We start from the raw sequence: 26,431 nt of genomic DNA, 5'->3' as shown, positions 1-26,431 counted from the left end.
CAGCAAATTGGCACCAAATACAGAGCAAATCTTGATGACACAGCTTGACGCCAAATTGCAGCAAGCCTTGTTACGTAGCCATTAATAAATACTAAAATATATTTTTTTAGGGAAAATTAAAAGCATTAAATTATAAAAAAGCATATAATTTGTTATTGATTTACAATAAATTATTTTATACATATGTTACATATGTTAAAAGAAATCTTTATATTTATAAAACATTATAAGACATTTATAAAATCTAACGGTGGCAATAAAGTAATTAATTATATATTAATTACAGTAAATGTTATACAATGTGAATTTACTGACATATGCAAACATTTAACTTTGTCAACAGCACATACAATATTTGTAAACACTCGAGAATCTTATATAATGCCTGGAACACATACTCCGTGCGCAGATAACGCATTGGCCGGTATAAGAAGGATTTACTTAATAGAATCTTACTCATTCAGTAGAATCTTACTGAAAACACGAGTATAATTTCTATGAAAATGCATCTAAAACAATATTCTTATAAGCCTAATACTACTAACTTTTCTTTCTTTAATCATACAATAATAACTACCGTGCATATTTAAACAACTAGTTCAAACTTGAAACACGATTTATTATTTGCAAGAATGCAAAATTGAAATAAACAAATGTTCACAATGTGCATAGTTCGTCGATTACGATGGAATAATGCAGTACTGTTGTCAGAAAGTGTTAGAAAGAGAGATTGTATATATATGTGCTAGCATATAAGTATATTAATATATAGAAGCGCGCGGCGCAGTCGGCATTGTTCGGGGGACGTCGGTCACGTGAGCCGACTGTGACTCGGTTGCGATGCGAGCCCGGGCAGTGTGTGGGGCTGTAGGCGCGTGCGCGGGCCGAGCATGCTCGATCTCGTCGAAGCGCGAGGCCGCACGGCCATTCGTTACCGAAACGTAGATTGAGTCGCACGTGTATACGATCAGTTAGTAAAACGGATGTTGCATCATCCAAGAGATTTGTTAATCACTTCATCGAAAGGGACATTGTTTTATCCCGCATCCGAACGAGAAGTTCCACGAAACACGAGAGCTGGCCGCTCAGTTAATTACACGAAGGAAGGAGGGCCAGTCTTCCTGTATATTTCGAAGGAAGGAAGGACGACTATTGCCGTTACTGATTCGAGCATTCCCTCGTGGCAAATTATTATCAACATTAATAAGAGGGATTTAATTACTGCGCAAGCCAGTCACGCCATCCTTTCAAGGATGTGCCTTTCCAAAAGCTTCGATTCTGCTGTTTATGAGGTAAACCAAGAAATCTATCGATGTTTTGCTAGTTGAATAAAGCCTTAGGTAACGTGCGTTACAGTCGGCTTATATTCAATCTCTCTTTACAGAGGCCACGAAATTTGTTTACCTCAAAGAAGGTCATCTTTCGGAAGGAAAGTCCTTCTTACGATAACAAACCTTTCTGGTTTTATAACGAAAAGCTGAGCTCAGTACAAGATACATTTTCATTTAATTGATTGCAATCAAACAAGTTTGTCAATTCCATTACGATTCATTTTGATTGTTTGAGAAACACGATTCATATGAAAAGTGCACATAGATGTAAAAGAAACTCTGTAACATATTTTCATATTCGCTAAGTTAGTTATAACCATATTAAGGATTTGTCACGACTATCTATTGCGTTAAAAAAGATAACAATCATTACGGTGGTGATCTTGTTTACCATTTCCCGCTTAGAATTATTGAGTCATAATTTCCAACGATGGAAACTGAATATTTCATGCTTTACCATTTCTTTAATTTACTGTCTGATATTTAGTATGTATTCTGTGGGTGATAATTTTAGATGAATGGTCCTTTTCATGATATACTTTTCTATGAATATTTATAGTATCCATTTCATGGTACTCTTTAAAGGTTTACATGCTTGGATAAGTCTTCTTATAATGACTTAACATTAAAAGATGAAAACGAACAGAACCCTGAAGTGTTCTTAAGAAATACTACCACATTGAAACCAGATAAAGAAAGGGATCATTCACCAACTAATATTTATGTTATTTTCATGTATCTATTGCGTCACTGATTTATTGTTTGTATGTACATATGTTTTTATCTTCTGAAACAGATATTATTTAGCTTATAAGAGAAAATATATGCAATCTCTCTCGAACAAAATAGATTTAAAATTGATGTGCCGTTCCCTCCTTAAGATCATTATTTCTTCTTTTTTTTAATAGAAGTTACACAATCCAACATATTTCTAACAGAAAGAAATAACAAAAGAATAATATACATCATTTAGGTGCAAGCAACCGAAGTGAATTTTGTAGTGTTTGATGTAATAGAAATTAATATACAGCAGAAAAAAACTGTTCAAACAAAAGTTTTAAACCGTTCAAACAAAACTTTTAAACTATTCAAACAAAACTTTAAACTTCTACAGATAAAAAAATACACGATATTTCATCAACAGTTCCAAGATTATTTTGAGAAATATTTTAATCAAAGAAAGAATATGTAAAATTTTTAATATTGCAAGAATGTGATAGTTATAAAACTAAAGCATTTCCCTTGTATTTTAAATTGTTTTAAATTGTTTCTATTTCAAACTAATATTACAATTTTGCCTTAATCAGATTCAAACGGCAAGTAAAATGAAACATTTTATTACATAATATTACATATTCTTTATACTCTTATAACTCTTCTTTAAGACTATAAGAGTATAACTCTTTATACTCTTATAACTCTTCTTTATAACTCTTGTTTTCACGAAACATTTTGAATATTTTTTATTCTCATCACTATTCTCGCAGTTTTCAGAATTATCATCGTTGTCATCTGAATGAGCCTCGTTATTGTTGCCGGTGTGTCTGTTAATGTTAAATATATCTCTATAATTATCGTTATTTTTGAAATCAAAGTGTTCAGAGTACTCAAAATGATCAGAATTATTAGAAAATTCAGAATGGTGAGGAAGTTCAGAATGATGAAAAAGTTAAGAATAATGAGAAAGTTCAGATTCTTTTTGATTATGAAGAAAATCTGGTATTACGGAACTTTGGCTTTTAACGGAAGCATGTGCTTGCTGAATATGCGACTGATCGAATTCAATTAAAGAATCTGTTGAATTGAGTTCTTCTACAACTTCAACATTCACTTTCTGCCTTTTAACTTTCTTAGAAAGCTTATGAAACGGTGTTTTTTGGCATGTTCTAAAATAAACTGCAAATAAATTTAAATGTTATGTTTACATAAAATACATAGATTTCAAAATATATACTATCATTACTCTTTAAAAACATTTATTTTTTCAGATTTTCTACTGCACAATCACTATAACAAATGGAATGTTAATGGAAAAAAATATAACTAAATTAATTAAACTAACAGTACAAAATAAACTTATAGGATGGAAGCCCGGGAAAAAATGATTAGATATAATCATATATAATTATATCTGGTATATATATAATTATATATAATTATATATGTTTTTATATGGGGTCATATCTAATTATACATGGCCACATGTGCAATCAGTGGTCCCACATACAACCAGATATAGCACCATATCTACTTGTATATAAATGTATATAATTTTATGTGAAGCCAGATATAATGATATGTGAGTAGTGCACTCTACATATAATTAGATATAGTATTATATACAACTATATATGCAGTCATATATAGCCAGATATATTAATATGACTAATCTGGCGCTATATACAACCAGATATAGCACCATATCTAATGGTATATAAATGTATGTGAAGCCAGATATGTTGATATGTGAGTACTGCACCCGACATATAACTAGATATAGTATTATATACAACTATATATGCGGTCATATATAGCCGGATATATTAATATGACTAATCTTGTCCTATGTACAACCAGATATAGCACCATATCTAATCGTATATAAATGTATGTGAAGCCAGATAAAATGATATATGAGTAGTGCACCCTACATATAACTAGATATAGCATTATATACAACTATATATGCAGTTATATATAGCCAGATATATTAATGTGACTAATTTGGCGCTATATACAACCAGATATAGCACCATATCTAATCGTATATAAATGTATGTGAAGCCAGATATAATGATATATGAGTAGTGCACCCTTGATATGTGAGTACTGCACCCGCCATATAACTGGATATAGTATTATATACAACTATATATGCAGTCATATATAGCCGGATATATTAATATGACTAATCTTGTCCTATGTACAACCAGATATAGCACCATATCTAATCGTATATAAATGTATGTGAAGCCAGATAAAATGATATATGAGTAGTGCACCCTACATATAACTAGATATAGCATTATATACAACTATATATGAAGTCATATATAGCCAGATATATCAATGTGACTAATCTTGTCCTATGTACAACCAGATATAGCACTATATCTGTATAGATATAGATTCGCAAGTCATCATATATGCTGCAGATATTTAATCCTAAATTTAAAAATTTATTTGAATCGTTTTTATATATGTTATAGATATTAAATTCAAAAATTCGTTACATAATATTATATAATTCAGTATTATAAAATAATATTGCAGGTCATGTGTGCGTATGGAACTTGCCCGGGAAAAAAAAATTATATATAATTATATATAAATATATATGATTATATATAATGCAATTATATATGAATTTTGTCTCTATATGATTATATATAATTATATATAATCATATATAATCATATATGACCATATCCCGCGGAAAACAGTTAAATATGAACTTTATATGGACCTTAATAAAATCTCCATTTAAATTTTATTTTATTTAAATTAATGCTGAATAACTGCATTAATATGGCTCATATTTGTTCTATATATAAAACTTAATTAAGAATATAAGAAGAAATGCTGATATACATTTCGATTAAAAATCTCGAACATATGAATACATGTCGTATATTCTTAATCGACGTGTATACTCGTACGTATGTTTCGTAGTATACAAAGTATATATACGTACTTCTTACAGTATCATTTCATCATCAAAATATTCGTATTTAATTTGGCTTAATAAGGATTTAATTAGCTAATATATTCAATTTAAATATTAATCTTATTGAAACCATATATGAAATTAATAAGTTGTACATTTTATTCAAATTTCATTAAATTCAAATAAAACTTTTATATGTTCTTAATATGTTGAATTCAAATAAGACCTTTATATGTTCTTAATAAGTTCTAAATCTAATTTAAATTTAATTAAATTCAAATAAGACCTTTATACGTTCTTAATGAGGCTTTTAAGGCACAGCGCGCGCGCACCTGGGGCTGGATCCTTGAATTTATTCGCAAGAAAAACGTATGCGGAAATTCTGCTCTTATAAAAAAGTTGCAAGTTGATTAACTAAAAGCCATGCGATCAACTTGCAACTTTTCTGTAAGAGTAGAATTTGCGCATACCTTTCTCTTGCGAATAAATTCAATCAACAGGCAATGTTTTTCAAACGTTTTGTAATATGTGTTTAAAACTGATTTTCAAATATTTTTCAAACGTTTAAAAAACATTGTCTGCTAATTAGGATAATAATGGGATTAGAGAATATGGTATCAACAGAGAATGAGTTATAAGATTTAAAAAAACGTTTATGAATTACAATTATTGTGTTTATATTGGTTTGCTTTAAATCCAGTGGTACAAAAAGAAGATAAGTAAACTTCTGATAAAATTAACGAAATGCGCAACACTTGCGCAGTAATCGAATACATAAAAACAAATATTAATCGCTAGCAACAAAAAAATTGATGCAGTTGCACAAAATATTAATCACCATAAAAACCAAGAATACAATTTGCTAGCTCAAAAGAATAAAAATAGAGACATTTTTTATATACTTAATCAAACTGAACCCTTATGGAAAAATACACTCAACTTTTGGTGTTAACCGTTAAAAAAACACCATAGAAAAACTCTTAAAGTTGGGTGTGATTTCGGACCAATTGAAGGTTAACCATCATTTGAAGGTTAATCTTCAATTGGCGGTCCGAAATCACACCCAACTTTAAGAGTTTTTCTTCGGATGATGGTTAATCTTCAAGTGATAGTTAACCTTCAATTAATGATTAATCCTTAAAAAATGACGGTATAAACCCTAAAAATATGAACCCTCAAATGAAAGTAACAAATATGGCGTTCCAATGAGAATCTCTTAAGGAGGGTGGTTAGTCAAATCAATTTGATAAGAATTAGTTCAATGGAGAATATTCGTCTATGGGAATCTGTCGTCCATATATGCCAAAGTTGAAGATAATCGTCTGCATGGTTGTCGAGTAATTAATTATTGAAGTTATACTCTTGTCTCTCTCTTATACACGGGCGACACAGCAAAAATGTTACCTAACCTGTAATGTAACTCTCGAAAGCATATTAAAAATGATAATAATTTAGTGAAAATAGGTGCAAATAACTCTTTACATATTTAGGAAAAACTTTCTCGAAGACTGAAATGATTCGTCTTTATAGTTATCAAGAAATTGTAAAAATAAAAAAAACAGGACCACATTTATTATTTCCACATTTCAATGTGGATAATAACGTATTTGGGTTTCAATTGTACAAACAACTCTTTTTAAACCTTAAGAAACAGCAATTAAATGCATTCCACATATTTATTTGCTAAAATTCGTTTATTTCACGCGACGAAAATCTAACCTATATGCTTTCCCCCTGCCGCGCCGCCTGCCTCGCACCGAGAACTAACCAACCTCCTTAAGGACTCCGCTCGCTGAACCGGATTCCTCGCCTCGATCCTCCCTCTCGGACGCTAGCTGCCGCAGTTCTCTCTTTCCTGGCGGTGAGCTCTCCCTGGTGATCCGACTCTCGCTCGGTTAGTCTCCAGAACACGCGCCGCAACGATCAATCCGTCAAGAAAGAAATAACGGACTCGACACGTTCGAAGAAACGCAAGCAAGTGCGGCCATGACACCTAACGAGTGAGGAAGGAGGCGGGGGCTCTTTGAGAGTGGCGACTCGCGCGTCGCGCCATCTAATGTGAAACGATCGGGCGTTGTAAAACGCGAAAAGAATTCGAGCGCAATATCTGAACAAATTATTTAATTTTTAATAAGTCCAATTATTAATATTTATTTTCATAATTGAACTTATTTTTTATTTTGATAAATGTAAATACAAATATCTTATTGTATTAATATTTAATATTAATAATTTAATTAGTTGCTTAATTTAACTTCTGGTTTAATAAATGAGCGGATGTAGTACTGAAAATGTACCTATTATATAATATTTTAATTTTCAAAATTGTCAAATTACAAACAGGAATTTTGTTGTGACTTTTACAGTTATAAAGTAACTATTTAATGGAAATGGAAGCCTAAAAAAATTAATATTGTAACGCAATTATTATAATGCTCAAATTATAAAATATTTACATTATCCATGTCTGCCAATACAATATAATTTTTTATTCATATTGCATTCTATATAATGGCAATGTTATTATATATTTGACAGGCAAATCAAAATAGCTTTGAATCGATATCGAAATGATGAAATATCCATGTCTTAACAGAAAATACATAATTTGCCTGTTTTTCGATACATATATATTTAAAATGATTAAAAACCCACATAGCATGCATATCAAAAAGACGTCCCGAAGATATCCCGAGAAGATATCCTATCTCCTAAATATATCTTCGGGATATCTTCTGGACGTCTTTTTGATATGCATGCTATGTGGGAAGCCAATGACCTACATAACTAAAACTGAAATTATAAAATATATGTACGATGTAGACAGTATAAAATAATTAACATAATTAAACATGCAGATTTGTGGTTGATAATGACAAAATTCAATAATAAACCTATAACCTAACAGACTACAACGCAAGACTAACATAACTCGCAGGTTTATTAAAATCTTATTGTTTAGAAATCAGCATGAGTCGATAACAAGGGTAGGGACGGACTGAGCTAACCTGGTAAAATAGAACTATGATAAGAGCGAGATCAATAAAGCAGTTCCTTTCTTTACCGACCCCCGTAAACGCACTACCAATCAACCTGCGTTGCTGCGGTTGTCTCACTGCAACCGATCCTTCTAGTACTATTCATGCGCGTTGGCGCTTCACGATATTCCCGCGCGACGCACCATCCTGCGCGACGCAGGCGCGTCGGCACTTCGTGGTGTTACTGCGCGAGCGACGACGATCGGATCGTCACTCATTCCCGGGCGCTCAACTAGTGAGCATCTCTTAGTAATGCGTAGATACGCACTTAAGATTAGCGATCTTTCGAGAGACGATTGATCAGACGGTTGATCAGACGAAATTCTGCCGAGAACACCGAGTCATTTTTCCTGAAATCCGAGAAAGACGAGAGGACGCTAGCCTATTTCCTGACGATACGACTGAGAAGGAAGGCTATTACGAAGGAAGTCTATTCGTACGGGCTAAGGCAGCCATTATTACATTGAGAAGGACGACTAATCCTTCTTGCCGAGAGCGGCCATTATTGTATTGAGAAACCCGAGAATACATGGCAAAGATTATTCTGGAATCTTTATTCCAGAACGAAACGATTGTTTCAAAGTATAAGGTAACATTTCCTTATTTTCAAAGCAACCAAAATCGAGTTTACATGGCATAGTGGCTATTAAGCCTATTCTATGATTTGGTTGCAGGGACGTTTCTAGCAAAGCATTAACGTTCTCAAGAAGCAATTCTGCCGTTATGCGCATAACATATAAAGAGAAAAAGGCCTAATTTCCTTTCATAACTGTACAGTAAAGATTGATAATACTTTTAATACTATAATATCTTATTTCGTTTATTCTTGTTAAGAAATTCTATTGCGTTTTTGAGACATGATTCGAATCAACTATAACTTATTTAATAGATTTACTTATCTGAGTTTATATTGCGTCGTATGAATTCTATGTTTATGTGGACTGTATTCCAGTCATGATAGTATTTAGTTTAACATGCTTATTCACATATTTACCTGCGCATAATTCAATATACCTTGCGAATTTGATAAGAAATATCTCATGCGAATTTTATCTAATTCAATGGTGATCGAAGTTAAAAAACACGATAATTAATTTATCTTTCTTTCTAGGAATGAGAAAACTGTTTGATTTCTTTTGCTAAAATATACACACAACACTTCTTCAGTAATATTAAAGAATTTAGTTTCTTTACTACTTAAAGAATAATTCAAACTAGAAAATACTTATTCAAATATAATTTGACTAAACTTCAGTCATCAATGACTAAGATTCCATGCGACTATTCATAAATTTATTTCTATGCAATTCAATCATTTTGTGTATTCTTATTTATGAAACTCATTATACTATTCTTGTATTTTGTGATTTCAACACGATTCACATTCTGTTTAAATTAAGGAAGTATATTATTTGCTGCATCGCTGCGCAACTCAAATGTAACCACGCTATTCAACATATCTTCAAAATTATATGTTACTCTTTTACTAATCAATTTAGTGAACTGTTCTTTCCTTCCATTCAGAGAAAACATATTCTTCCCAGCGCCTATACACTTATGAATCACAATTTTTGATTAAATATGAATATATGATGGGTCAATGGGAACACTTTCAATTAAATAAAAATTTAATTTGGGTGTTAATTAAAATTTTATTTGTTTCAAATACAAATAAAATTTGAACTCAGGATGGTTAGATGCTTATTAAATATTAATATGATCCATATATGCGCCTGGACAAGTTAAATCCAATAGCAAGATCTTATTTAAATTTAATTTCGATCCAAATTTGGAACATATTTAAATTTAATTACTTTTATATTTAATATTTGGTTTTTATTTGAGTTTAATTTCGTTCATATAAATGACTAATATAAACCATATTTAAAACATATTTAACTCTTTTCCGCGGGATATAGTCAATATATATTGGAAAAGAACTGTTAACTTCGATAATAAAGCATTGATAAATTAAGATGTATATTTTTTCAAAGGCTATAGAATCAAAAGTGAAATAATTTATTCCATATATTACAACTTGGCACTGCTTGACATGAGACAGTGCCGTGTCTCTTGATACCGTTTTTATACCACTGTCCGTCAAATTTTAAATACGAGAAACGAATCCTATCGAATATATATATTATATAAAAAGTTTCACATACATTTTGACATGATTATATATAAGTTCATATAATTTATATATATAAGAATTAAGCATTTATCCATGTAGATTATATATGATTATATATAACCATATATGAACTTAAATTCGGATTATCCGATAGATGGCATCCGATAGGATTTATTTCTCGTATTTAAAATTTGACAAACAATGGTATAAGAATGATATCAAGAGACACGGCAGTATCTCACGCCAAGCAGCGCCAAGTTATATGTAAATCATTTCACTTTTGATTCTAGCTTTTGAAAAAATATACACTAAATTTATCAATGCTTTATTCCTTAATCGAAGTTAACAGAATTCTTTTTTAATATATATAAAATATTTATTATGTTAGATATAATCACATATGATTATATATTGTCACGACTTTTTCACTCCCGGAGCGGTCCGGGACGTGTGCCGGATCAAAAGGGGAAAGGAGAGCAGGATGGTAGGCCTCCCCGGTGATTCTCTCGCACCTCCGACACTCCACGAAAAGATTCTAATGTTGGGCGCCAGACGCGTAAATTCGCGTCCGCGAAATCGCGAGAAACCAAAAACGAGACGCAAAACGAAATGAGTCGGTGTGCGAGGGAATGGCTAGCTCGACCTAATAGCAGGGCGGGGTTGATGAAGGGCAGCGCGGTATTCGGCGGGGTGACGCAAAATAATCAAGATCACGAACTCAAGCGGTTAACAGATAAAAGATAACATTTATTCGGTAGAAATTTCTGCAAAAGCAAATAGCAGGTGGTAGATAACGCGGGCGTCAAATTTCGAATACAAAATATGATAACGCGGACGCCAGAAATAAACGGAAAATTACGTTAACTCAGTAAACGCGCGGAAGGCGCAGCAAGAGAACGTGTGAGGAAAACTAAACTTACAAAATCATCGAGATCATATAATTTCACAGCTAATAATAGTAGACAAGTTCGCGGACAAATAACATAGAATATCGGTACAAATTACGACTGACTACGACATAACGGAAATAAACGCGAAATAATAGCGCGAAATACCGCGAAATGATAATGCGCCACGCTTGGAGCGCGTGAACGCAAGTTCCCAAACCCGTGCCGGGATTCTGTCGCCATAAGGATCTTACTCTAACGCAAGTAATAATCTCAATCTAACGCAGGGAATAATCTTAGACTAACGCAAAGAGTAATCTTAAACTAACGCAAAGAATAATCTTAAACTAACGCAACGAACGCGACGCGAGTAATGTCCCAACGCAAGAAGGAACGAACGCAACATGTGATATCGCCAGGGATATCCTCACGCGAAGAATAAGGCGCCGGGGCGCTTGACGTAACGCGAAATACTAAACTAACGCGAGAAAATATACGGAATTACCGCGACCAATACTATAACTAACGCGAAATGACCGATTTATCCTAACGCAAGAAACTGAGAATACGCAAGTGATTCTGATCGAACGCAACACCCGCGATCGTCAGCAATCGTCCAACGCGAAAAATGATGCGCCGAGACACTCGGCCTAACGCGAAATACTCGAATTAACGCGAGAAAGATTACGGAATTACCGCGAGTAATAACGAGACGCAACCTTAGGTCGACGCGGATGGTATCTTAAGGCGAACCACATCCTACCGCGAATAATATCTCAACGCAGCCGATATCGCGAGGATAGTCTAAATGCCCGAACGCGAATCGTAAGTAACGCAATTAAACCAACGCGAATATCCCTCTGACGCCATTAATATCGCGTGCAGAATCTAAGATTCGACCGGGCGAAATACTACGCATAACGAGACACGCGGTCGTGAACGTGAAGGGCGCGAGAAATGGCGTATTCGCGATATCGACGTCGTCATCGACGCGCCTGCCGCGATCTCCAGAGGTTCGTAGATTTCGATCGCGATCCCACGGCCACGAGACCATTCCGGTGCCCCTCGCTCTCGCTATCGATCGCTAAATACGCCTTGTCGGCGAATACGCTAATTATCGCGAATTTTCCCGAGCGAGAGCGCGACCCGGGGAGCGGTGTCGTGGCTTTACATAAAACGTTACCGAGGCAACCTCACCGTAGGCAGATTCTCTCCCGAGGGTCCTCGCCGTCGTCCCAAGGGTCGAAAGAGAGCAGCCGGACGTCGTACTCAGCTCCCAAAATGCGACTTAACGCGAAGAGAATATCGCGACTTGGCCTTTGACGTGCGTCGGTTATCGAGGACGATTCACGAATGCTCCCGAAATTTCGCTCGATGGCGGAATCGATAGCGCACCCCACCCCGGGCGTACGCGGCCCGCGACGTTGGAGCGCGGACCAATGAGGGGTGAGCTCGCAGGCTCGCGGCGGATTCGTGCGTAGGGCCGTGAATTACGGCTTTCCGCAGGGCGCTCAACGGCCCTTCGCTCGCGCGGCAATTTTTCCGGGATTCTTCCCGGCGGCGGACGGGACGTGTCTGCCTCCGTATTCCTCCTTTTCGGTTCGGGAATGGTGGCCACCTATCCCGGAATCCGGTCAGCAGTGTGAGGAGGGCAGATTAGCGGATTTAGCCCCGGCGTCCCGGGGCCCTGCCATTAGGAGTCCGCCCGCCGCGGTGTCACGCGCCGCGCGCGTGGTTTCCTGCGCTCCGTCGCTCTCGGCGGCCCGCGAGTCGCTTCGATCCGCTTGCCGTCGTCCGATCTCTCGCCGTTATCCTTCCCGTCGACTCCGCTTTCGCGTCCTCTGCCTCCCCTCAGGAAACTCCGGTCTTCGGCTCGGTGAGGCGCCACGCAAATGATACAAAATAAAATAAAAGGGATCAGTAATTCGTAACGCAATTATAATATGCCCCTGGAGATCTCGCATCGATTCGTTGAACCGTCCTCGGGCGTGAAAAAGGTCGCGAAACCCGCGCCTTGTGACGGCGGCGGGGCGCTGCAACGATGCAGCGAAACTGCAACGTCACAATATAAAATCGACATTAGATATAATTAGATATAAAAAATGGCCTGATATAATTGTATATAATTATATCGGGCCATTTTTTATATCTAATTATATCTAATGTCGATTTTATATAATCATATGTGATTATATCTAATCATTTTTTCTCGGGAGGCTGGCTGATTTTCTCGAGTTATAAAAAGGTCATCAATTTAAATTTAAAAACAAAATCTCGTTTAATTAAACAAATTTTAAATACAATTAACGTTTTACGTTTCGACTTTATATACTTACAAGGGAACGGTCGGGGGTGTCCGATTTGGATGCGCTTTGGATATGTTGTTGAGCATCAAAAAATATTAGACTCGTATTTTTTTTTTGCGGCTTATCTCGACGTTTATTGGTCGAAAAAACCCGATTTAGAACCTACCCGATTTGGATGCGCTTTGAATATGTTGTTGAGCATCAAAAAACATTAGACACGTGTTTTTTTTTGCGGCGTATCTCGACGTTTAGGGGTTGAAACAACCCCTCGAAAATAACGGATTTTATAGTTTTTAGCGAATATCTTCGAAAATATAAGGCGTATGAAAAAAAGTTTGGTACAAAAGGTTTATGGCTTTTTGTGCTCTTTACAATGGCGTAATCAGATTTTTCAAATTTGTCACATTTTTTAATTTAACCCCACCCCCACCTATTATTTTTGCCAAATATAACAATTTTTCCAACGCAAATTTAAGAGCGTCAAATGCCAAATACATCCATGTGTATTTTTATTATGATACCATTATTAGATTTTTGGCAAGACGAGATGATATGTGGTATAGGCGTCGCGCTGTAGGTAGGTGTTGCGTTATTTCTGTTCAAGTTGCGCCGTACGCTTAAAAATTTCCATTTCAACTCCGGGATGACCGAAAGCGCTGATGCGAAGGCCAGCGCAAGGCTATTTCGAGAGTCCTGGACTAGCAACGGAATGTCGACTCCGACATTATAAATACCGCTGAATTGTATCGGGCGGGCAGTCGCAAATTGGAAAGAGACGGTATCAAACCTAACAAAGACCACTCCATTAATTATAAAGTGCGTATTTATTTATATAATTAAAGGTCGAGACAAATATTTAATTTTAATATCTTTCAGAATGAAGTTTAATCCATACAATGTAATAATGCTACTTTCTGCAACTTTCACTGCTTTCAACTATTCACCAAGTCCGACAACTTCGGAGGAAGAAGAAGTAAAAGAAAACATTGAACGTATACTGCTTGACATACAAAACCAAGAATTTGACGTAGAAGAGGAAGAAACTTTAGGTTTTTATGATATATATGAGATTCCAGAACCGGAAAGAGTTGATTTATTTGAGGAAGATGATGGTAAAGTATATCTTCCGGAAGAAGTTACTTGCAGCTCTGTTGAGGCAACAATATCAAGTGACTATAAAAGGCAAGCTGTGGAATACTGGAGGAGTGGTAAAACAAGGGGAAGATCGCTTGAAGGAGTTAAACGAAGGTACAAAAAAGTTACATCAATACGACAACTAGCACGATGGGAGAGCCAAATTAGTGAAGGTGGTAATAGAATGGAAAAATTAGAAAGAATTTCTGCATACACATTAAATTGTTTTAATGAAGCTCTTGAAAGAGGAATTATTATTCATGATATTGACATTGCACGATGGGCTTCTCGGGCACAAGAAGAGGAAAATGCGGCAGGATTCAAAGCTTCAGAAACGTGGGTGAAAAGATTTAAAATTACACATAATATTGTGTCTCGGAAAATAACTAAATTTGTAACAAGAAAATCTTTGCTATCAAAAGAAGATTTGGAAAATAAGTGCGACACATTTATTACTAACGTAAAATATTACATTGATCGATATGGAGTGGAAAATATTTACAATTCGGATCAGAGTGGATTCCAGTTAGAATTACACTCCGGTTGTACTTTATCACATAAAGGTGTAAAAAAGGTAGAATCTGTAGTACAATATATATCAGCAACCACACATAGTTACACTATACAGCCAACTATTTCCGCTGATGGTAGATTATTGTCGCCTCTTTTTATTACATTGAAAGAAGTTACAGGAACGTTTGGTCCGAGAGTGCAAGAAACATTATTCAACGCGCCTAATATTTTTATTACGGCTTCAAAATCAACACCTACCTACAGCGCGACGCCTATACCACATATCATCTCGTCTTGCCAAAAATCTAATAATGGTATCATAATAAAAATACACATAAATGTATTTGGCATTTGACGCTCTTAAATTTGCGTTGGAAAAATTGTTATATTTGGCAAAAATAATAGGTGGGGGTGGGGTTAAATTAAAAAATGTGACAAATTTGAAAAATCTGATTACGCCATTGTAAAGAGCACAAAAAGCCATAAACCTTTTGTACCAAACTTTTTTTCATACGCCTTATATTTTCGAAGATATTCGCTAAAAACTATAAAATCCGTTATTTTCGAGGGGTTGTTTCAACCCCTAAACGTCGAGATACGCCGCAAAAAAAAACACGTGTCTAATGTTTTTTGATGCTCAACAACATATTCAAAGCGCATCCAAATCGGGTAGGTTCTAAATCGGGTTTTTTCGACCAATAAACGTCGAGATAAGCCGCAAAAAAAAAATACGAGTCTAATATTTTTTGATGCTCAACAACATATCCAAAGCGCATCCAAATCGGTCTCGGACACCCCCGACCGTTCCCTTGTTAGTCTTCTTCAGAAACCTGGTACATAAGAGATAATACATAAAAAATAATTAAAAAATAAAAAGAAATAAAATTGCTACAGATAAAAAGGATAGAGAACAAAGCCGCATACTTTGGACTGACTTGCCAGAAATGTAGCTAAGATCTACACTATGACATAGTATAGACCTTAGCCACAATTAATGTATATAAGAGTTGTCAAAAATAGAATGAAATAAGTCAAGTAATAAAATTGTTACTATTATCTATACTGTTGTTATTATTATCAAACGATATTATTTATTATTTGACAGTGTAAAATTGTAATGCATATATTAAAATTACATTAGGGCTAGAATATAAACCAGACCCACAAGAATGAGAGCAATTCCAAGATCTCAAGACGAGAATTAACCAGATCTTACAGGGCGGAATTAAGGAGTCTGGATTACTGATTGAAATCAAAGTAAGAAAAGAAAAGAAAAAAAAGAAAAGAAAAGAGAGGGGGGCCTCTGCTTTTGTCTACGAGATCAATTCTAGGGCTAGAATATAAACCAGAGCCACAAGAATGAGAGCAATTCCAGATCTTAAGACGAGAATTAACCTTGCAGAGCCCCTTGTACTACCACGATCAATGTCGATCTTCCAATATGGCGTCCCAAATGAGAATATCGGAAGGGCCCTGCTCGCTGGACCGGACTCCTCGCCTCAATCCTCCCTCAAGCTCTCCTTTTCCTGGCGGTGAGCTCTCCTTGGGAAGTCGAATCTCGCTCGGTTGGTCTCCAGAATACGTGCCGCTTAGCTCAATCAGTTACGAAAGAAGGAAAACGTACTCGTCTCGTCCGAAGAAACGCAGCAAGAGCGGCCATGACACTAAACAAGAGCGAGGAAGGAGGTGGGGGCGCGTTGAAAGTGGCGACTCACGTGTCGCGCCATCTGAATGAAACGCCCTAAACATCGCTTGGTATTTGGCGTCAATTTGTTCTTAAGTTTTGTTACCAAAATTTGCTCAATATTTGGCATCAATTTGGCGTTAGGTTTAGTCAACAAACTTTAACAGCAATTTGGTGCCAATTTGTTATCAGGTAGTTGCTAAGCTTTGCTCGGTATTTGGCGTCAATTTGTTCTCAAGCTTTGTCACCAAAATTTGCTCAATATTTGGCATTAATTTGGTGTTAGGTTTTGTCAACTAATTTTAGCGGCAATTTGATGCCAATTTGTTATTAGGTACTACTAAGCTTTGCTCGATATTTGGTATCAATTTGGCGTCAATTGTGTACGCATGTTTTGATACGTATTTGCTAGCAGTTTGTCGACAACATTTGATAAAACAAATTTTGATGCAAATTTGTACCATTTCTGAAACCAAAATTTGTAGCAAGTATTTGGCATTATTTGTTCGAACAGATTTGGCTATCTGGGTATTTAAAATATATTTTTGAAATATTAATTTAAATCTACATATTTTTATTGTTTTATAATCTCGTTCCAAAATATTTAAAAAATATTTTAAATTTATTTATTATTGGCTTTGTAATCTTTTTTCAAATATTTTTGAAATATTATGAAATATTCTTAATTAAGAAAGATGCATGGTAGCGCATCTTTCTGTGATAGTTTGCAACGACGCCACTAAGCGGCGCATAATGGTAAGACTAACTCGTAAGTAAATTTCAGTTGAGGGCTAATATAAGCAGGCTTCCTGCGAAGCAAAATCATGACATCCGCGAGACATATCTTTGTCAGCAATACAACGCAAGGCTCAACCAAAATTGCTGCAATGATTTTTTTGACATAATCTGGCGGACATAGAAACATTTAAAAAATATTTTTGTGAATTATTTTAATCTTCCTAAAAAATATTTTGTGCTGTATGGGTATCGACAAAGTCTGCTCGGTTTTTGCTGCCAATCTATTCTCAGGTCGAGCGCGCAGGCTCTGCTCGATTTTTGCTGCCAATCTGCTGCCAGGTTATATATGCAGGCTCTGCGCGGTTTCTGTTGGCAATCTGCTTACATTGCCTGTCAGCAGGCTCTGTCGACAGAACACGAGCTTAATGCGGACACAGATGGCTATGGTTTTGGTGTGGGATTTTGATCAAATTTGCTGCCAATCTGCGCGCATTCTGCTAACATTTTGCTATCTGGGAAACTGCTGCTTTTTTGTAAGAGCTGAAAGTTGATTGGCTTAAACCGAAACTCGGACGCAGTTCTAGCATCGTGGACACAAGGCTCAATCACAATGAGAGGAATAAGGAATAAGATAAAGGAATAAGGAATAAGGCATGTTGCATCTCACTTTAATGTACGTGTACTGAAGTGAGATGCGACATTCCCTTAAGCCTTGTGTACACGATACTAGAAATCGGTCCGAGTTTCGGTTTAAGCCAATCAACTTGCAGCTCTTACAGAAAAGCAGCAGTTTTATTGGCTTAAACCGAAACTCGGACCGATTTCTAGTATCATGTACACAAGGCTTTATTCCTTATTCATTTATCTTATTCCTTATTTTTGTCATTGTGTCTGAGCCCTAACATTCCAGTTACGTATAGTGACGATTGCACACATTGGCCGCGTTCAGCAGACACAACTGTTGAGTTCGTCTTATCAACACTCTACGTTGATTGGTTGGTTCTAAAAGTAAGAGCCAATCACGTTCGACTGCTACTGAGCGGCTTGGTCTGCTGAACGCGACCATAGTGGGCATTCAGTAGCGATTCTGTAACTCGTTATGAGGTATCGACTATCGTTGCGCAGATATTTTTTATGGTAAAAAAGCTGCGCAATTGTCGTTATAGCTCATAACGACGGCATAACGAGTTACAGAATTGCACTACAGGAGCGCAACCGCTATCTATGTACGTGTGTATGTACAGTCGTTCACGGAAAGGTTGCAACACTTTTTTTTTGATGATTTTTGGAACGCGCAGAAATTTTGAGATCGCGATCCACCATCTCTGTATACACGTAGTGAACGGTTATGATAGCTGTCAAAGTGAGCTATACAAGGTGGAGGGTGGAGGTTCACGAAATGTATCTTGTGCGCCGCGGAAAATCTTAAGATATCAACTGGATACTGTAATATCGGGGTTAGTATAAAAGAATAAGCTAAATAGACCATTTTATTTTATAAATTAATTTTTATTTTCAAGACATGTGTAACATTAAAAATTAATGTAATATAAACATATTAATATAATTATTTATAATAATTATATTAATTATTATAATAATTATATTAATTATTATAATAATTATATTAATTATATTAATTATTTATAATAATTATATTAATATATTGTGTTATATGTTATGTTAATTTTAATTACATAATTAATTACATAATTAATAACATTAAAATTACAATAATTAATAACATATTAATTTTAATACATAATATTAATACATAATTAATATAACAGTAAAATTAACCGGTGTCTGGATTAATGTTCGGCAAGCAGAGGACATCAGTCGATTGAAGAAGCTGCCGTGGAAGACGTGGATGCTGAGACTGCGAAACCACATCAATGCTTCAAAGCCAATCCTTCTCGTCAAATAACGATGAAGTAATCTTTCTAAAAAATTACAATTATAAAAATTAATTACTTGCAAATTCTGTTTTAGTACAAAATCATTATTTTATTATAATTATATTAAGTTGAGGAGATAGATTTACTTACATAAAATTGCCAGATCGCTGATTACTATTGACTGTTCAGTAAGAACAGATCAATCGCAATCTGTTGTCCGCTGCAATCCAGAGCGAATCTCTTGTAGAAATTCGTTGTGGGATTAAGATGTGCATGTCTTTGTTCACTCTAGTACTGGGATCTTCTCTCGGCTGCAGGGCCCCTGGACCGATATTAGGCAGGCATGTTTGGAAAACGGCGATACGCCCTCGGGTGGTAGAGAGGAGTTTGTGAACAGCTTGACGACCGGCACCAAGGGCGTTGTTATTATTAAGAGTGCCACAGAACTTGATGGGCAGCTAGGCGAGAAGGTCGCGGAATCGGCAGGCCCATAGATATTTCAGATGACTTTTGCCTTGTGCCGTGTTCATTCAAGATTTTCATTCCTTCATTCGTTCATTTATTAACGAGAGTTGTTCACGTTAAAATCATTCAATGTCAAACATATTATTCATTTATTCATACATCATCTTGGTGAAAAAACTTCTCATATTTTCTCAGAAATTTTGCAAGAATTGGAACTTATAAAAAATTCTGAAGAAGTATATGATATTTCTCAGATACTTTCAGAAATAATTGAAGATTTTTAGAATATTTCAATATCCGTATATATGAAAATTTCTGATAAATTGCACAGATTTTCTCATATTTATTCAAGTTTCTACAAGGATATATTAGCGAAAAATATTTTATTCTTATTTTGTCTGAGTTTTTCAATTTGTATAAAAAATCTGAAAATTTCTAAGTATTCTAAAAAAATCTAAAAATGTTTATAGAAATTTTGATTAATAATGTGAAAAATTTTGATATTTTTTCACCAAGGCATCCATGGAAAGTATTAATACCGTGTGACACTTCCATGATTCTCTATTACTGCATTTAATCTTTGGGGCATAGATAAATTTTAAAATAATTCAGGCCTTGCGCGAAAACCTTCCCATACGTTGAGAACATGTTGCGCTAATGCCTCGCGTCTACGTGGAAATTGGGGATTCCATATTTTCTGAGTAGCTTGTTCCTCTCGTTTTTCATAATGTTACACGCTCAGATTCATCCGACGAAAATACCTTCTCATTCGAGAAAATGGTATTTGTCCATTCATGCTCCCATGCCAAATGCTGCAAGGCAAAAGCCATCCGTTGTTCTTTGTGGCGTTCAATTAATTGTTTATATGGAGCCAGTTTATATCGATTATATCTCTGTTCCCGCTCTCTGCGCCGCACGGTTTGCGCTATCGCATATTAGGAGCCTATCTCATAATAGGGGACTTTCCTCTACATTGCAAAGAAGTACGGTATACAAATTAGTGCGACAATTTAAAATAGACGGCCATATAAATTCTCGGCCAATAACAAGGCGTCCACGATGCACTACCGTCGAGGAAGATCAACAACTTTTAAATTTAGTTCAGAAGACCGGATTCCGCTCAGCGGCGCAGCAAACGGTAGCGGAAGTTGGTTTGAATTGTTGCGCGCTAACCGTGCGACGCAGATGGCGGGAACAGAGATACAATCGATATAAACCGGCTCAATATAAACAATTAACCGAACGCCACAAAGAACAACGGATGGCTTTTACCTTGCAGCATTTGGCATGGGAATATGAATGGACAAATACCATTTTCTCGAATGAGAAGGTATTTTCGACGGATGAATCAGAGCCTTTAACATTATGGAAAACGAGAGGAACAAGCTACTCAGAAAATATGGAATCCTCAATTTCCACGTAGACGCGAGGAATTGGCGCAACATGTTCTCAACGTATGGGAAGGTTTCCGCGCAAGGCCTGAGTTATTCTGAAATTTAGTTGCATCTATGCCCCAAAGATTAAATGCAGTAATAGAGAATCATGTCACACGGTATTAATACTATGTGATCTTCCATGGATGTCCTGGTGAAAAAATATCAAAATTTTTCACATTATTAATCAGAATTTCTATAAAAATTATCAGATTTTTTTTTTGAATACTCAGAGAAATTTTCAGATTTTTTATACGAATTGAAAAACTCAGACAAAATAAGAATAAAATATTTTTCGCAAATATATCCTTGTAGAAATCTGAATAAATATGAGAAAATCTGTGCAATTTATCAGAAATTTTCACATATACGGATATTGAAATATTCTATAAATCTTCATCTAATTAATTCTGAAAGTATCTGAGAAATATCATATACCTCTTCAGAATTTTTCATAAGTCCCAATTCTTGCAAAATTTCTGAGAAAATATGAGAGATTTTCTGAGAAATTTTTTCACCAAGGTGATGTATGAATAAATGAATGATATGTTTGACATTGAATGATTGTAACGTGAACTCTCGTTAATGAATGGAATGAATAAACGAATGAAGGAATAAATCTTGAATGAACACGGCACAAGGTAAAAATCATCCGAAATATCTTTGGGCCTGCCGATTCCGCAACCTTCTCGCCTAGCTGCCTATCAAGTTGTGTGGCACTCTTGATGATAACAACGCCCTTGGTGCCGGTCTTCAAGCTGCTCACAAACTCCTCTCCACCACCCGAGGACGTATCGCCGTTTTCGAAACATCCCTGCCTAATATCGGTCCAGGGGCCCTGCAGCCGAGAGAAGATCCCAGTACTAGAGTGAACAAAGACGTGCACATCTTAATCCCACAACGAATTTCTACAAGAGATTCGTTCTGGATTGCAGCGGACAACAGATTGCGATTGATCTGTTCTTACCGAACAATCAATAGTAATCAGCGATCTGGCAATTTTATGTAAGTAAATCTATCTTCTCAACTTAATATAATTATAATAAAATGATGATTTTGTACTAAAACTGAATTTGCAAGTAATTAATTTTTATAATTGTAATTTTTTAGAAAGATTACTTCATCGTTATTTGACGAGAAGGATTGGCTTTGAAGCGGTGATGTGACTTCGCGGTCTCAGCATCCACGTCTTCCACGGCAGCTTCTTCGATCGACTGATGTCCTCTGCTTGCCGAACATTAATCCAGACACCGGTTAATTTTACTGTTATATTAATTATGTATTAATAATATGTATTAAAATTAATATGTTATTAATTAATTTTAATGTTATTAATTATGTAATTAATTATGTAATTAAAATTAATATAACATATAACACAATATATTAATATAATTATTATAAATAATTAATATATTGTTAATATAATTATTATAATAATTAATATAATTATTATAAATAATTATATTAATATGTTTATATTACATTAATTTTTAATGTTACACATGTCTTAAAAATAAAAATTAATTTATAAAATAAAATTGTCTATTTAGCTTATTCTTTTATACTAACCCCGATATTACAGTATCCAGTTGATATCTTAAGATTTTCCGCGGCGCACAAGATACATTTCGTGAACCTCCACCTTGTATAGTTCACTTTGACAGCTATCATAACCGTTCACTACGTGTATACAGAGATGGTGAATCGCGATCTCAAAATTACTGCGCGTTCCAAAAATCATCAAAAAAAAAAGTGTTGCAACCTTTCCGTGAACGACTGTACACGCACTAGGCTCTGGGGTCACATGCGCATGCTCTAGGGCTTAGCTGCTCAGCTCATGCGCCCGCGTTTTAAGCCAGTGGTGAATGTATTTGTTGGATTGCTTGCAATCTAGTAAATTATTATAATTGCACCACTCAGCACTCAGAAGAATTTCTAGAATTTACTAGATCGCAAGCAATCCAGACCTCAATATATTTGGCAGACAATTGTTTTTTTTTTTAATAAGTATTTGTAATTATTTGGAAATCTTTTAGAGAAATTTGGAAAACCATTTTCATAATTTGGAAAAAAGTACATACATAATTATAATGACCTTGTTTACACCCACCGTTTGATACGCGTCCTAAGTACTATATTTGGACTAAATTGGCTTAATTAGTATGTACGTACGATGGTGTAAACAATAAAGGTCTATCCAGACAAACTTGCATAGGTGCATAACCATATGCATAAAGAAACGGATTGGTCTATTTCCTTATGCATATGCATATGGACCAATCAATTCTCTTATGCTTATGTTTATGCGCTATGCAAGTTTGTCTGGATTGACCTTAAAGCGGGGAACACATACTTTTGCATAACGCATAATACGTAAGCATAAGAAAACTGATTGGTCTATTTCCTTATGCACATGTGTATGGACCAATCAATTTTCTTATGCTTACGCATTATGCGCTGTGCAGAAGTGTGTGCTCCCCGCTTTAAGGCCGTCACACACAAAATGCATAACGTCGCATAAGCATAGCATAAGACAGCTGGACCAATGAGCATCTTACGTAAATTAATATGGCGACATTATGCTGGATGCTCATTGGTGAGCTGAGCAGCTAAACCCTAGAGCATGCGCATGTAACCCCAGAGCCTAGTTCGTGTACACACGTATGTATGTGTGTACATACATAGATAGCGGTTGCGCTCCTGAATGCCCACAATGTGTGCAATCGTCACTATACGTAGATTCGCTCAACGTGCGCGGACCAGTTCGGACGTGTTTTGTCCGGCAAGAAAATTTTTTTTAAGTATTGCGACTGTTACTGTCTGCATTGATCCCCACTCAGACTTTCAGTGATTTCCTTTTAGACTTTGTCACGCTAACGTGTACCAGACTTTGTTAAACAAATAGTGGCAAATGCTGGCCATATTGACCTCGTATTAGAGGCAGGAGCCAATACAAATATAAGAAGAAGAAGAAGAAGTCACTATACGTAACTGGAATGTTAAGCCCGGTGTCCACGATGCAAGAACTGTGTCCAAGTTTCGGTTTAAGCCAATGAAACTGCTACTTTCCTGTAATGCTGGGTCTACAATGCGAGTCGCAAAGTCGTGAGTCGCAAGAATTGACCAATCACAGTCGAATTTGAGGAGAATAATCGACTGTGATTGGTCAATTCTTGCGACTCACGACTTTGCGACTCGAATTGTAGACCCAGCATAAGAGCTGCAAGTTGATTGGCTTAAACCGAAACTTGGACACAGTTCTTGCATCGTGGACACCGGGCTTAAGCCTTGTGTCCACGATGCTAGAACTGCGTCCGAGTTTTGGTTTAAGCCAATCAACTTGCAGCTCTTACAGAAAAGTAGCAGTTTCATTGGCTTAAACCGAAACTCGGACACAGTTCTAGCATCGTGGACACAAGGCTTTAAAATAAAATTTTCAATAATTTAAAGCCATTGCACGTAACAAAGATTTAGCCATAATCGTAAGGCCGTAAGAAAATAAACCAATCACAGTCGATTATTCTCCTCGCGCTCGAAGAATAATCGAGTGTGATTGGTCTATTTTCTTATGGCCTTACGATTACGACTAAAACTTTGTTACGTGCAATGGCCTTTACTGGCCATTGCAAGCTGTTAACATTACCAATCAACCACTAAACGATTGGTAAAAAAGAACTTAAAATTCTCAACAGTAAAAGTGGAGGCACTAAAGAAGGTTAAAAATTTGTTGACAATTAATTCTTTCTTTTTAAAACGCGAAACTACCAAAAGGTTTCAATGCGGTACCAAACACTGCCAATCAATCGCCAATTGATTAAAAAAAAAACTTACCACAGTCAAAGTGGGGGGGGCTAAAAAAAGATCAAAAATTTGTTTTTTCGATTTCCTAAAAAAACGCGAAACCACCAAAAGTTTTTAATGCGGTACCAAACACTGCCAATCAATCGCCAATCGATTAAAAAAAAAAAATTACCACAGTCAAAGTGGGGGGGCTAAAAGAAGATCAAAAATTTGTTTTCGATTTCCTAAAAAAACGAGAAACTACCAAACGTTTTGAATACGGTACCAAATACTACCAATCAACCACCAATCGATTGGTAAAAAAAAAAGTATCAATAATCCACTTGGGGGGGCTAACTTTGTTGAGGTGCATATCCCCTCCAGCTGGGTAGTTCGGACACGAACCACCAAAGACCGACAATGGGAGCTTTCCAGCAAGCGACACAAATCGACACAAAGTATCGTTTTGTCTTTGTTACTCATTGCCAAAAAAGAAAGATAGAATGACGTTTGTGTCGACTTGTGTCGCTTGCTGGAAAGCTCCCAATATCGAAAAGTGGATGTATACATAGCACGGACATGAACCAAATTCATCGACAGTATCGAAAAGTGGATGTGACTCGTAGTTCCAATTCCTGAAAGTGGATGTGTGGCGCTACTGTACGGCCTAGCAAAAGCGTCCCAAGAAAATCGCCGTCATTGCGCCTCTCATCCTTCTCTCTGGTTTAGGTAAGACATCGCTACTGTAGCGCTACACGAATGCGTACCAGCCATTGGCTGTTCATGGTAGCGCTACCATGAACAGCCAATGGCTGGTACGCATTCGTGTAGCGCTACAGTAGCGGTGTCTCCTAAACACACCCATTGGCTGTTAGAAATATATGCGCATGAGCACACCTGTGTTCTTCCACCATGCTTCACCATACGAGAGTCTTGTGCGGTGGCTCTTAGGCCCAGTTTCACAGTGGCCAGTTAGCTTAACTAGTAGTTAATTCTCACTCTCCGTCTCTTTCTAACCTTTGAGGTTAGAAAGAGACAGAGAGTGAGAGTTAACTACTAGTTAAGCTAACTGGCCACTGTGAAACTGGGCCTTAGGGCCTGAGCAGAATAGCTGACTTATAATTTTAAGACAGTGTTTTATGCTTTAAATCTTTGTTTTTAGCAACGCACAATACTGTCTTATGTCTCAAGTCTTACAATGTTGACACTTTGTACACTCGTTTAAGACTTGAGACACAAGACAGTATTGTGCGTTGCTAAAAACAAAGATTTAAAGCATAAAACACTGTCTTGAAATTATAAGTCAGCTATTCTGCTCAGACACTTATGCTGGGTCTACAATGGGAGTCGCAAAGTCGTGAGTCACAAGAATTGACCAATCACAGTCGATTATTCTCCTCAAATTCGATTGTGATTGGTC

At 36.0% G+C, this 26,431-nt stretch overlaps 1 protein-coding gene and 4 long non-coding RNA genes across 5 annotated transcripts; 4 read left to right on the top strand and 1 right to left on the bottom strand.

Annotated features, from left to right (window-relative positions):
- The first annotated feature begins 847 nt into the window (after positions 1-847).
- Positions 848-2,177, top strand: LOC139783078 (uncharacterized). The gene is made up of 2 exons (XR_011721111.1): positions 848-1,292; positions 1,385-2,177. It is a non-coding gene; the product is annotated as an uncharacterized lncRNA (long non-coding RNA).
- Positions 2,178-8,211: 6,034 nt separating this feature from the next.
- LOC139783079 (uncharacterized) lies at positions 8,212-9,526 on the top strand. The gene is made up of 2 exons (XR_011721112.1): positions 8,212-8,625; positions 8,711-9,526. It is a non-coding gene; the product is annotated as an uncharacterized lncRNA (long non-coding RNA).
- Positions 9,527-14,084: 4,558 nt separating this feature from the next.
- LOC139783077 (uncharacterized) lies at positions 14,085-16,623 on the top strand. The gene is made up of 2 exons (XM_071722192.1): positions 14,085-14,179; positions 14,240-16,623. Exon 2 carries the CDS (start codon positions 14,241-14,243, stop codon positions 15,363-15,365), a length of 1,125 nt encoding a protein of 374 aa, XP_071578293.1. The 5' UTR covers positions 14,085-14,179; position 14,240; the 3' UTR covers positions 15,366-16,623.
- Positions 16,624-19,098: 2,475 nt separating this feature from the next.
- On the bottom strand, positions 19,099-19,617 carry LOC139783075 (uncharacterized). The gene is made up of 2 exons (XR_011721109.1): positions 19,481-19,617; positions 19,099-19,375 (listed from the first exon to the last, which is right to left on the bottom strand). It is a non-coding gene; the product is annotated as an uncharacterized lncRNA (long non-coding RNA).
- A 2,054-nt stretch (positions 19,618-21,671) lies between these two features.
- On the top strand, positions 21,672-22,544 carry LOC139783076 (uncharacterized). Its single transcript, XR_011721110.1, has 2 exons — positions 21,672-22,233; positions 22,339-22,544. It is a non-coding gene; the product is annotated as an uncharacterized lncRNA (long non-coding RNA).
- Positions 22,545-26,431: the final 3,887 nt, after the last annotated feature.

Source organism: Temnothorax nylanderi, unplaced genomic scaffold (assembly GCF_030848795.1).
Source record: "Temnothorax nylanderi isolate EJ_2023f unplaced genomic scaffold, tnyl_v1.0 TNYL_tig0467_pilon, whole genome shotgun sequence".
Classification (NCBI taxonomy): domain Eukaryota; kingdom Metazoa; phylum Arthropoda; class Insecta; order Hymenoptera; family Formicidae; genus Temnothorax; species Temnothorax nylanderi.
This window is presented reverse-complemented; position numbering and strand designations above follow the sequence as displayed.

Coding starts and splice junctions, on each gene's coding strand:
- LOC139783077 (XM_071722192.1), top strand. CDS start 14,241: ATGAAGTTTAATCCATACAATGTAATAATGCTACTTTCTGCAACTTTC.